At 41.5% G+C, this 12,890-nt stretch overlaps 1 protein-coding gene across 1 annotated transcript in view; it reads right to left on the bottom strand.

Annotated features, from left to right (window-relative positions):
* LOC145399863 (alpha-1-inhibitor 3-like) overlaps positions 1 to 9,433 on the bottom strand; it is a 69,146-nt gene extending 59,713 nt beyond the window's left edge. Inside the window, exons 1-2 of the mRNA XM_080272443.1 lie at positions 9,372 to 9,433; positions 3,829 to 4,010 (exon numbers count right to left, since the gene is read on the bottom strand). Coding sequence (XP_080128569.1) covers positions 3,829 to 4,010; positions 9,372 to 9,433 — 244 coding nt within the window. The remainder of the gene's footprint in view (positions 1 to 3,828; positions 4,011 to 9,371) is intronic.
* Between the last annotated feature and the right edge of the window lie 3,457 nt (positions 9,434 to 12,890).

Here is a 12,890-nt window from a genome sequence, read left to right as displayed (position 1 = left end):
TCGATTTGAGTGTTTGATGATATCTCTCCAACGCTCCTTGGGTCTGGGGATGGTAAGCTGAAGACGTGATCTGTGTGATGCCCAACTCTTTCAGAGACTGCTTGAAAACGTTTGACATGAAATTACTTCCCCGGTCTGACTGTACCTCCTTGGGCAGACCAAACTTTGTGAAGAACCCTAGCATTTCCTTAACCACGTTCTTTGCTGAGATGTTTCTAAGTGGAATGGCTTCAGGATAACGAGTAGCCATATCAATCATGGTCAACACATAAGAAAATCCTGAAGAAGTCTTAGGAAGAGGGCCCACAACATCCACCAACACACGGGTGAAAGGCGCCTCAAAAGGGGGAATGGGAACTAGAGGTGCAACCTTTTCGGTCTGATTACACTTCCCCACAACTTGACAGGTGTGACAAGACTTACAATACCAGGAAACATCCCTGAAGATACCTGGCCAGTAGAAGTGTTTGAAAATGCGTGCCACAGTCTTCCTCACTCCAAGGTGTCCTGCCAAACTGGAATCATGAGCCACTCTAATGATATCCTGCCTACAAACACGAGGGATGACAACTTGATGTACAACCTCCCATTCACAGTCGGCTGATGCTGTTGGGGGTCTCCACTTCCTCATAAGTACTCCTGACTTTACATAACAACAAGTAGAAGCACCGGCTGACTCTTCTTCACTGTAAGCAGAGTTAGCTAGACCTTTCAACTCAGGGTCAGCAACCTGCAACTCAACCAACTCTTGACGAGACAAATTATCAACACTACGGGGTACTGCCTCATCTGGTGAGTGGTCCAAATTAGCAAGAAAAGTGTCAGCTAGGATAACATCATCATCATCATTATCCTCTAAATCACCAGTAACTTTAGACTTAGCCCTAGTGACAGCACATGCAGGGAACACATCAGGGACATCACAATCCTGGGACGCAGCCACTGGCTCACTAGACAACTGAGGAGCTGGACTCACTTGACTTCCACCAATATCATTTCCAAGTAAGAAAGTTACACCTGACATTGGGAGTGTCTCAACCAACCCGACCATAACGGAACCATTAACAAAACCAGACTCTAAATTCACTCTGCACAGAGGGACGGAGAAGTAATTATTCCCTACACCTTGTAAGATTACAGTTTCATCAGAGGAATTAACATTAGAGCCTAGAACACTGGTCAGCATAAGGGATTGGCAAGCACCTGTATCACGATATATTTGAACTGATTTCCTGTCATTACTGTCCAGAGGACTGACAAAACCATCAGACAAGAAATTAGCACATGAACTCTTGAGAGTGTCACCCACGTTACTGCTCAAAAGAGGAGCTCCATCATGAGAATTTAAGTTACCCCTCAAAGCAGGTTCAGTTAACTCAGTTAAAGAATTCTGGGAACTCTCAAGAGTGGACACTAGACCAATTGACTGAATATTTAAAGACTCCTTTTTGTTCACATCACGCTGTCTCCTGAAACATCTCTCCGTAGTATGACCAAGCTTACTACAATAAGTACATTTACTTTTCTGAAATCTAGAGGTGAAGCTGGTATTTCCTTCCTGAGAAACATCATCTTTATTCTCTTTCCTGTTACCTGTACTCTGAGTAGAGGCAACGTACTTACTCTCAGCTTTCCCTTTTTCTCTAGAATATCTCTTGTGAGTGAGAACATACTCATCAGCTAAAACTGCAGCATCAGACAAATTATCTATTCTTTCCTCATCAAGATATAGGCTTACATCTTTATAAATACACCTCTTGAAATCCTCCAGCAAAATCATCTGCTTAAATTTACCAAAATCAGAATCCACATTCTTAGAATTTAACCACTGCTCTAACAAATCTTCTTTGATTTTTGCATACTCAACATGGGATTGCTTATCTTGCTTGTAAGTTGTCCTAAATTTTACTCTATAAGCTTCAGGAACAAGCTCATAGGCCTTAAGAATCAAGCTCTTAACTACATCATAATTATCAGATTGATCCTGAGGCAAAGATGCATAAGTTACTTGAGCTTTACCGGTGAGAACAGTTTGAAGGAGTACTGTCCAATACTTTTTAGGCCCATTAAAACCTGTAGCTACCCTCTCAAACAACTGAAAATACTTTGTTAAATCAGATTCATTAAAAGGAGGGACAAGTTTAACATTTTTAGCCACATCATAATCATCAGAGCTAGATGATCCAGTTCCACATTGTTTCATGCGATACTCATGGTCTGCCTGAATCCTGGCAAGTTCAATTTGTGCCTGAGCCTGTACCTCTGCCTCTTGAATACGAGCATTTGCCTCATTAACACGAGCCTCCTGCAGGGCTAGCTGTAACTTAGCTAATTCAATCTGCGTTTGCTCATTTGGAGGAGTTACATTAAACAAGCTTTCATTAATCATGTCAACAATCTGATCTTTAGAATGATGAGAGCGAACAACAATTCCCAATTGTTGAGCAACAAGCTTAAGTTCATTCTTTGTTCTGTTTTCTATATCACACACTGTTTGCACATTTGACAAAAAATCTTTGGCTTCATCAAGTGTAGAAATAGTAGCCATCATGAATATATCACAGTCACAAAATATCAAACAATATCCTTATGATAATATCCTGAATATCCTGATATGAGGTCGCCAAATTTATGTTACGGAACAGAGAAAGATAACGTACACTTTAAGTGAGAATGCTAAAAATCACTACTGTCCCGTAAAGTTCCAGGTTCAAAACAAAAGAGTTAGGTAAAATTACAAGTTAAAGTTTAATGCTTAAATTAACAACAAAACATTCAGGACTCATAAGGATAATGTAATGGCAAATAAACAGGTTAAATATATGGTTAACTGCAATAGCCTCTATTAACACGAAATTAGCAAGAGTAAATTTATCTAAGTCAGCCCTGATAAAATGAGATACCAGATAATACTCAGTGAATGCCAGATAAATTATTACAGATACAAACTATTATCAAAAATGACTGACATAAAGAACCCCACACGAATTACAAAAACTTCACTAGGCCTACAAATTAAACTTATGCTATACAGTACAAGAAAAAATACAACAGTTATACTCATATTACACACAGCTGCTAGATGTTTGGAGATTTCTTGAGCACTCACAATAATAATATCTGTACAGGGGAGGACAGAGATGTGAACAAAATGAGGAGCAGATCTAAGTGGCCATGATGCAGAGACTGAGCTCATTATATAGGGGCTGGCAGAGCTTGATACAACTTGTAAGAGGGACGCGCAAATGAAGCCATGGGGACAGAGAGCTGAAAATCCCGCAAAGTATAACAGAGAGAACGACTTACTCTACTATAACGTAGAAGGGGGGGACTGAGGAAGAACACGCTCGTGATCAAACATGCAGCATACTGTGCGTTAAAATTACACAAAGGATGATGAAATCATAGGCTATGTAACAGTATATGTATTAGTGTGTGTGTGTGTGTGTGTGTGTGTGAGTGTGAGTGTGAGTGTGTGTGGTGTGGTGTGTATATGTATATGTATTAGTGTGTGTGTGTGTGTGTGTGTGTGTGTGTGTGTGTGTGTGTGTGTGTGTGTGTGTGTGTGTGTGTGTGTGTGTGTGTGTGAGTGTGTGTGTGATGTGGTGTGTGCGTGTATATGTATTAGTGTGTGTGTATGTGTGTGTGTGTGTGTGTGTGTGTGTGTGTGTGTGTGTGTGTGTTTTGAGACATGCCGGTGGGTTGTAGGGTAAGTCAATAAAGTCTGATTTAACGAAATTCAAATTCTAAAATAATTCCCTGCTCCAGCCGGGATTCGAACTCGCGTCAATTAGGATAGCAGACCAGCTCTCCAAGGGGTTAACCGACCTGGGGGCAGAGTGATGGCTGTGCTGGCGAGCGTGACGAGCGTGTTGCCAGGCGTGGGTCGGAGGGTTTGGGACAACGTGACATTGACGCTGCCTGGGGGTGCCGAAGCGTCCTTCACCATGACACACAGCATAGAAGGGAGCCCGGGCTGCCAGAGACGGGGTGTGGTGATGACGTAACCCCTGGAAGAAATAGAATATATTAATAATAATGATGATGATTATTATTATTATTATTATTTTTATTATTATTATTATTATTATTATTATTATTATTATCATAATAATAATAATAATAATAATAATAATAATAATAATAATAACAATAATGATAATAATAATAATAACAATAATAACAATAACAACAATAATAACAACAATAATAATAATAATAATAATAATAATAATAATAATAATGTGATGTGGTGTGTGGAAGGAAGAGAAGACGGAGGGGGGTGCAAGGAACAGCGTGGTGGACTGAAGAGGTGAAAAAGGCTGTGGCACAAAAGAAGAAAGGATACAATGAATGGATGAGAAATAGGGGCGTGGAAGAAGTTGAGAGGCGGAAGAGAGAGTTATATGTAGAAAGAGAGAGGTGAAAAGATTAGTAAGAGAGAGTAAGAAGAGAGTGGATGAGGAATTTGGAAGGAATTTGAGTGTAAAGTGGAGGGACTGTAAGAAAATGTTCTGGAAAGAGGTGAAAAGAGTAAGACAAGGTGGAAGTGAAGTTAGCAGAGGAGTGAAAGATAAAAATGGTAGATTACTAATGGAATAGGGAGAAAAAGTGAGCAGATGGAGAGAACACTTTAAGGAATTGTTGAACATAGAGGATGGAAGTAATGCGAGTATAAGTGGCTGGGGAATGGCTGGGAGAAGGAGGGAGGTGAGAAGACAGGAAGAAATCAGTAGGATAGAAGTTGTGGAAGCAATGAAGAAAGTTAAATCGGGGAAAGCCCCAGGAATTGAGGGAGTGTGTGGTGAAATGCTGAAGCATTGGGGAGAGATAGTAGTAGAATGGATGTGGAAGATGTGCAGATTGGCCTGGGAGGAAGGTAGAGTCCTGGAGGATTGGAAGTCAGGTATAATTATTCCCTTGTACAAAGGAAAAGGGGAAAAAGAAGTGTGTGGTAATCATAGGGGCATTTGTCTTCTTAGTATAACAGGAAAAGTGTATGGTAGGATACTTATTGACAGAGTTAGAGAAAGAACAGAGAAATTAGTTGGAGAAGAACAGGGAGGCTTCAGGAAGGGAAGAGGTTGTGTAGATCAGATATTCATTCTTAGATCTTTAGTGGAAAAGTTTCTAGAGAAGGGAAAGAAGTTGTATGCGGCATTCATGGATTTGGAGAAAGCATATGACAGGGTGGATTGACAAGGATTGTGGAAAGTATTAAGAATATATGGAGTAGATGGGAAGTTGTTGAATGCTGTGAAGAATGTGTACGATGGTGCGAAGGCTGCAGTGCGTGTGGATGGTGAACTAAGTGAATTTTTCTCTTTGAAAGTTGGGTTGAAACAGGGATGTGTCATGTCTCCATGGTTGTTCAATCTGTACATGGATGGGGTAATAAACGAGGTACAAGGTAGGGTAGTGGATGTTGGAGTGGCCCTGGTGAGAGAGGATAGTGTTTGGAAACTCCCTGTACTGTTGTTTGCAGATGATACTGTGTTGTTGAGTGAAGATGAAGGGGAGCTGCAAGGCTTGGTGGATGAGTTTGGGAGAGTGTGTAAGAAACGGAATCTAAAGGTGAATGTAGGGAAGAGTAATGTGATGGTCTTTGAGAAAGGTGAAGTCAGTGAATGTACAGCGAGGTTGGATGGTGAGGAATTGGAAAATGTGAGTTCGTTTAAGTACTTGGGTAGTGAGATGAGTAAGGATGGAGGTTTGGAGGGTGAAGTGCTTGAAAGGGTACAGCAGGGAAGAAAGGTTGCTGGTTCTTTGAAAGCAGTGATAAGAAACAGGGAAGTGAGCATGGAAGTGAAAAAGTTACTACATGACAGTATTGTGATACCAACTCTAACGTATGGAAGTGAAGCTTGGACGTTGTTGGAAGGACACAAGTCAAGAGTGAGAGCAGTGGAAATGAGTTATTTAAGAGGAGCCTGTGGAGTCACATGGAGAGACAGCCTGACGAATGAGGGTATAAAGGAGCGTTGTGGTGTGGATGTGGATGTGATAGGAAGCGTTATGAGGAACACACTGAGGTGGCTTGGCCATGCGGAGAGGATGGAGGGTGAAAGACTGACGAAGAGAGTGTATGTGAGTGAGGTGGAGGGGGGAAGAGGGAGGGGGAGGCCGAGGATGAGATGGAGGGATGGGGTGGAGAGGTATATGAGAGAGGGGGGTGTGAGTTGGGAGCAGGGCAGTGAAATGGCGGGGGACAGGGCGACGTGGAGGCGATTTGTTTGTGGCCACCCCAAACGGGATTCAGGCGTCTGGCAATAGATAGATCAATCAATCAATCATTTCCTGTGGCACCCTCGGGGATGCATAGGGCCTCGATGAACTCACACCACCACATCCTATCTTGTGCTAACTCCTCAAGATCTCCCCAACACTCATCTCCAGCTTCCCGTCTTATTGGCCTCACCCACGTCTCTTTTGGCCTTCCTCTACCTCTCCTACCAAGTGCCACCCACCCTGGTGTACCTCGTACTATTCCCTGTCTCCTATACACATGTCCTAGCCACTTCCATCGTGAGAACCTAACATATTCATCGACCAGCTGCACTCACGTTATTTCTCTAATTCTACTATTTGGTATCCTTTCCCACCACTTAACTCCTAATATTCTTCTAAGTGCTTTTTTTTCTTCAAACACCAAGAATTTATTTTCCATAGTCACTGTGCTGTACCAAGACTCGTGTCCATAAATTAAGATACTCCTAACCATTACCTTATAAAGTTTGATTTTTGTATGCACAGAAAAATTGTTATTATTCCAAATATTTTTAAGCATTCCCATTGCCTGATTAGCCTTCTTTAACCTTTCCTCGAATTCAAAGTTCAAAGAACCATCCTTGGCTAAATAAGTACCTAAATATTTAAACCTATCAACTTGCTTTACAACCATACCTCCAGTTACACATTCCTGCGCATTTTCTATATTCATATTGATTATTTCAGTTTTTCCACAATTAATAACCAAACCCACCTTGCGACCTTCACTCACCAAACAGTCCAACACTCTCTGCATCTCTTCTGGCCCATCACAAATCAAAACTATATCATCTGCATAATCTAAATCCAAAAGTTTCCTGTTCTCTCCCCAAAGTATACCTGCACCGGTTTCTGTTCCAACGCGTTTCATAATGTAATCAATGACCAATATAAATAGTAAAGGCGATAGAACACCACCTTGAATTACTCCGGACTTGACTTCAAACGAATCACTCAGACAACCATCAACCATCACTTTACAAAATGTGTCCTCATGTATGTTCATAATGACCCTCACAAACTCCTCTGGTATTCCATAATGTCTCATGATCTTCCCCATAGTCTCTCTCGAAACACTATCAAAAGCCTTTTCAAAATCAACAAAACAGACTTAACGGTACTCTCATTTCATTAATTGGTGCATCAAATGCCTAACTATAAAGATCTGATCATTGCAACCACGTCCCTTTCTAAAACCAGCCTGTTCATCCCTCAGAATACCCTCAACCACCGGCTCCAACCTATTTAACAACACTACTGAAAACTTTCAAAGCTATCGGTGACAAAGAGATTCCCCTCCAATTACCACATTCACTCAGGTCTCCCTTCTTCGGAACTTTAACAATTACACCGTTCTTCCAAACTGATGGTAGTAACCCCGTTACCCATATCTTATTGAATAGCTTGGTCAAGATCATTATTAATCGATCCCCCTCCACTTTAAACATTTCCGGAAATAAACCATCCTCCCCTGGTGCCTTATTATTCTTTAACTGTTTTACTGCTTTCTCCACTTCTGCAAGCCTCAACTCTCCTGTTTCTATATTTAAATCTTCCTGAGCAGACGGTATATCCTCTTCTGGTGGTATTGGTCTATTAAGAACTGTCTCAAAATGCTCTTTCCATCTATTTTTAATATCTCCATCTTTGGTCAATAAATTTCCTTCCCTGTCTCTAACTGGTATTTCCTTGCGTTTACCTGCATTACCACTCAGTTCTCTAATCGATTCATATGCTATTCTTTGACTCTGTCCATCATTTTTGTTTATTAAGATTTCAGTCTCTGCAACCTTTTCATTAACACATCTTCTTTTATCTCTCCTAGCTAACCTTCTTACTTCTGAATTCAAACTCCAGTATGCAGCTCTTGCTAATTCAATCTCTCGTTCATCAACGCATTGCATCTCACTCCTCAATTTAACCTCACCTCTCTTTTTTTATCATATCCCACGCTTTCTCTGACATCCACTTCTTTCTCCTGAATCTATGTCTCCTTCCAATCGTACATTCAGCAGTCTCATGCAAAACTTTGTTCACATCCTCCCACATCTCATCTACACTTCTCTCCCCCTCTTCCAACGTTTCCAACACCAAAAACCTATTTCTGCATTCTAATCTGAATTCCTCCTTTTCTTCTCCTTCCCTTCTAAGCTTAACAATATCGTATCTACCAACACCAGATTTTTCCTTCTTCTGATTTTTAAGTTTAAACCTTATTTTTGCAATGCTGAGTTGATGGTCACTACCAATATCCGCTCCCCGTTTAACATGAACATCTAGCAGAGAACTTCTATGCCTCCTACTGATAGCGATGTGATCAATCTGATTTTTATATTTTCCACACGGCGACACCCAAGTTGTCTTGTGTATATTGCAATGCTGAAAGAGTGTGCCCCCGATGACTAAGTCATTTGCTAGACAGAAGCTTCCAAACCTCACTCCGTTTTCACTCATCCTACTACCAACTCCCATCTTACCCATACATGCCTCAAATCCCTCATTTGAACAGCCCATTACTGCATTAAAGTCTCCAACGCAGATCAAAACATCATGTCTAGGTACCCTTCCTACTCCTTCTTGCAACTTTTCATAAAATGTGTCTTTCCTTTCATCGAGTGCATCATTAGTAGGTGCATAACACACAAACAGACTGATGTTGCCATGATTTGATTTAAACCGTGCGTATAACAATCGCTCATCTATAGATAGATAGATAGAATATTAATAATAATAATAATGTAATGTTTTGACTACTAACACTCAGCCCCTATGGCTCACTCTGTACACCTCAGTAGGGAACCCAAGCATCCAACGGCCAGGTGTAGTTAGGAAGGTAGAGGGTGTAGTTAGGGAGGCAGAAGGTGTAGTGAGGGAGGTAGAGAGTGTAGTGAGGGAGGTAGAGAGTGTAGTGAGGGAGTAGAGGGTGTAGTGAGGGAGTAGAGAGATATAGTGAGGGAGGTAGAGAGAGAGTGAGGGAGGAAGAGAGCTACAGTGAGGAAGGAAGAGAGGTATTTTGAGAGTAGAGGGTGTGGTGAGAGTTAAAGGATGTAGTTTGAGAGGTAGGGAGGTGTAGTGAGAGAGGAAGATAGAAACGATGTACTAACCCTTGCGTGAAGGTGAGGCTGAGGGTGAGAAGGCAGGTCAGGAACAGGGTGGTGAGCTCCATGGTGTTGGTCCGCACTAGCTGGCGGACGGCGAGCGAGTGACAGGCTAGCTGATAGCCGCTAGTGAGTGAGATGAAGCTTGAATTCCGTGTGTGTGTGTGTGTGTGTGTGTGTGTGTGTGTGTGTGTGTGTGTGTGTGTGTGTGTGTGTGTGTGTGTGTGTGTTTCTGGGCACAGGCCTTTACAACTCGTCGGCCTAGCAGTCTTCCTAAAGACCATACGTCTCCTCATGTCACTACTTCGGCGCTAACACCCACCTTCCACACCGAATACAGACTAGAGCTGTTTCATGCATGGCTAGTGTATTGGTATTAACAGAGGTGTTCTACTTTTTTTTTGTTTATTTTTCTTTTGGCCTATCGACCATTGGGGCCAAAGCCCTTGGTCATTAAGGTCGTGTATATATATATATAAATATATATATATATATATATATATATATATATATATATATATATATATACAAACATATATAGTGTATATATATATATATATAAATATAAAATAAATATACAAACATATATATATATATATATATATATATATATATATATATATATATATATATATATATATATATATATATATATATATATATACATACATACACACACACACACATTTTCATGCATATATACAGACACACTTTCATGCACACGTACATATATCTAATAATTTTTATTTTATTTATTTTTTGTATTTTTATTTTTTAAATTTTTTCTTGGTTTTATATTTTTTTGACATCATATTACAAAGAAAAACCTAATATAAACACCCTAAAACTAATCACCTAACAGACAAATCGCTAACCTATACTAAATCCTACAGAGACAAATATCTAAACCTACACTAATGGTAAAAATACCCCGACCAAGAGAACACCATCGACTGCAGATATGTAGTGCTTTTCCACATTACATACCTGCACTCATCACCTGGTGATTGTCAGTCGAGGCACAATCTAATATAGGGGACATCAACATATGAAAGAGAACCAGACGAGTCAGGAACATTTCCATATACGTCAGCTCTCGGCCCTAATTAGAGCAACTTAAACAACGTGGTATAAGGTATTTACATAACATGTACAAGAAGAGAAGGACCTCGCCCAACAGACCACCATCGACTGCAATTGCCCAATACCTGTCTATATTGCACACTTACACTCATCAGCTGGTGACTGTCAGTCGAGGAACGGGGTTTAATGTAGGGGACATCAATATTAGAAATAGATCAGTGGGAAGGAGGAACTGTTTCAAATATGTCAACTGTCAACCCTCATTAATAGTACAATATATACATAATTACAGTCGATAAAAAACAAAACCATATAGTAAAAAGGTCATCACTCTGATCAGTCCGGTCTCTCTCAAGAAAGCCATCAATTTATCAATCATAACAATGTCCCCATCACCCAGGATGGTGGAAAGGGTGAAGGGGACGTCTGCTGCTCCGCAGTAATTTAAAAGTGAAGCGCTTTCACGAATAAATCGCCGACAGCACAGGATGATATGACTGATAGATAACACCGCATCACAGATGTCACAGTGCAGTGGGAATCGTTTTTCCATATAAGGTTTCATGTGCGTAAGCCTGGTGGCATTAAGCCGTAATCGCCCAAACTCTTTTTCTTCCAGACTACTGGAACAGTTGGCAGTGGCCCAGTCGCCCAGGTACGGCTTACACGTTCGAATATTTAGTCCGGTCCACTGACCTTGCCACAGAAGATTTATTGATTTCTTTCCGAGAGAGAGACTCGACCGTAAATCACGAGGAACGTCCCAAGTCTTCTCGAGCTCTACAGCCGACTTTGCAAGTAAGTCAGCCTGCTCATTGCCATAGATACGACAATGACCAGGCACCCAGATCAGCGTGAATGACTTGTTGCATGAATGCAACTTATTAACGATGCAGCCCTGGATCTCGTGAGAGTCCGTAGTACAAGATGCAATTGCCTGAAGAGCTGATTTTGAATCTGAAAATATGACAAATGAGTCATGCCTAGAATTGAGAGCATAGTCTATGGCTTTGTCAAGAGCAAAAAGGTCGGAGGTAAACACAGATGTATGAGTTGGCAACCGATACCTGAGGGCACATTCAGACAACCACACACTGGCATCCACACAGTCACTCGACTTGGAGCCGTTGGTGTACAATTGGTGGGACCCCAAGTGACGCACGATGATGTTACAAAACAAGTGGTGGACCTCTGCCTCCGGCGCCTTGGTCTTTGGTGCTGGGAGCCATGATACGTCAGTGGTAAAGCCGAGTGGCTTCCAAGGCACTACATTTTTTAACACCAACTTGTCACAGTCACTGAGGTCCACACCAAGCTCCTGAGTCAGTAAGTGGAGGCGAACGGCAAGTGACCGACAAACTCCTCGCAGGTGGTGGTATTGACGCAGGGGGGTACAGGCCACATTGCCGATATCACTTTTCCTAAATGTTCTAAGTCCATAGGACCAAGCTAGGTGGTCACAGCGAATACGGAGGGGAGGCACATTCACCTCCACTTCCATACGAGCTACACGGGTACACCGGATGGCTCCAAGACATATTCTCAAACATTTATTCTGCAACACATCCAATCCTTTCAGAGTGGCATCGGATGCCGAGCCATACACCTGTGCACCATAGTCTAGCTTCGATCGAATAAGGGACTTATACACCATTAATAAAGATTTTCTGTCGGCACCCCATGTAGTACCCGCTAGGTACTTGAGGACATTTACTGATTTATCACAACAAGCAAGCAAAGTATTAATATGAATTTTGAAGTTCAAACGACGATCAAAATGTATTCCCAAAAACTTTACAGAATTTTGAAAGGGTACCACCTGATTATCCAAAGTTAAGCACAAATTAGGCACGTTACGATTAGTGAAGACTACAGTGGCACACTTAGGGATGGAAAACTTAAATCCCCACTGGAAGGCCCATTGGTGGACGGAATCAAGGGCTGCTTGAATCCGCCCAGCCGAAAATTTTGCATTATGGGAAGAGTGCCATATTGCACAATCGTCAGCGTAGAGCGAGTATTTAAGATTCCTCAGGATGGGAGCTGATGACAGAATATCATTGATCATAATACAGACAGAGGACAGAGGGGCAAGAGTGAAAGATGAGTTTTGGGCGAGAGTAGAAGCATGCATGGACAAATCTGAGAGGAGCGAGAGAGTGCTTTTGATTGGAGACATGAATGGCAAAGTTGGGAATGTACGAGTGGATGGAGTGGTTGGTCAGTGGGGTGTGTCAGCTGAAGTAGATGGGAATGGTAATGCTTTGGTGGACATCTATGCTGGTAAGGGGTTGACAATAGCCAACACCTATTTTCGGCATAAGATGATCCACTGGTATACATGGAGAGTAATGAGGAGGATGGATGGTGAACTTGTTGAACGAAAGGCAATGATAGACTACGTGTGTGTGGATGAGTGAATGAGAAGACAAGTGTCGGATA

Source organism: Coenobita brevimanus, chromosome 50, assembly GCF_032717465.1.
Source record: "Coenobita brevimanus isolate Jiangsu-jjx chromosome 50, ASM3271746v2, whole genome shotgun sequence".
NCBI classification, from domain to species: domain Eukaryota; kingdom Metazoa; phylum Arthropoda; class Malacostraca; order Decapoda; family Coenobitidae; genus Coenobita; species Coenobita brevimanus.
This window is presented reverse-complemented; position numbering and strand designations above follow the sequence as displayed.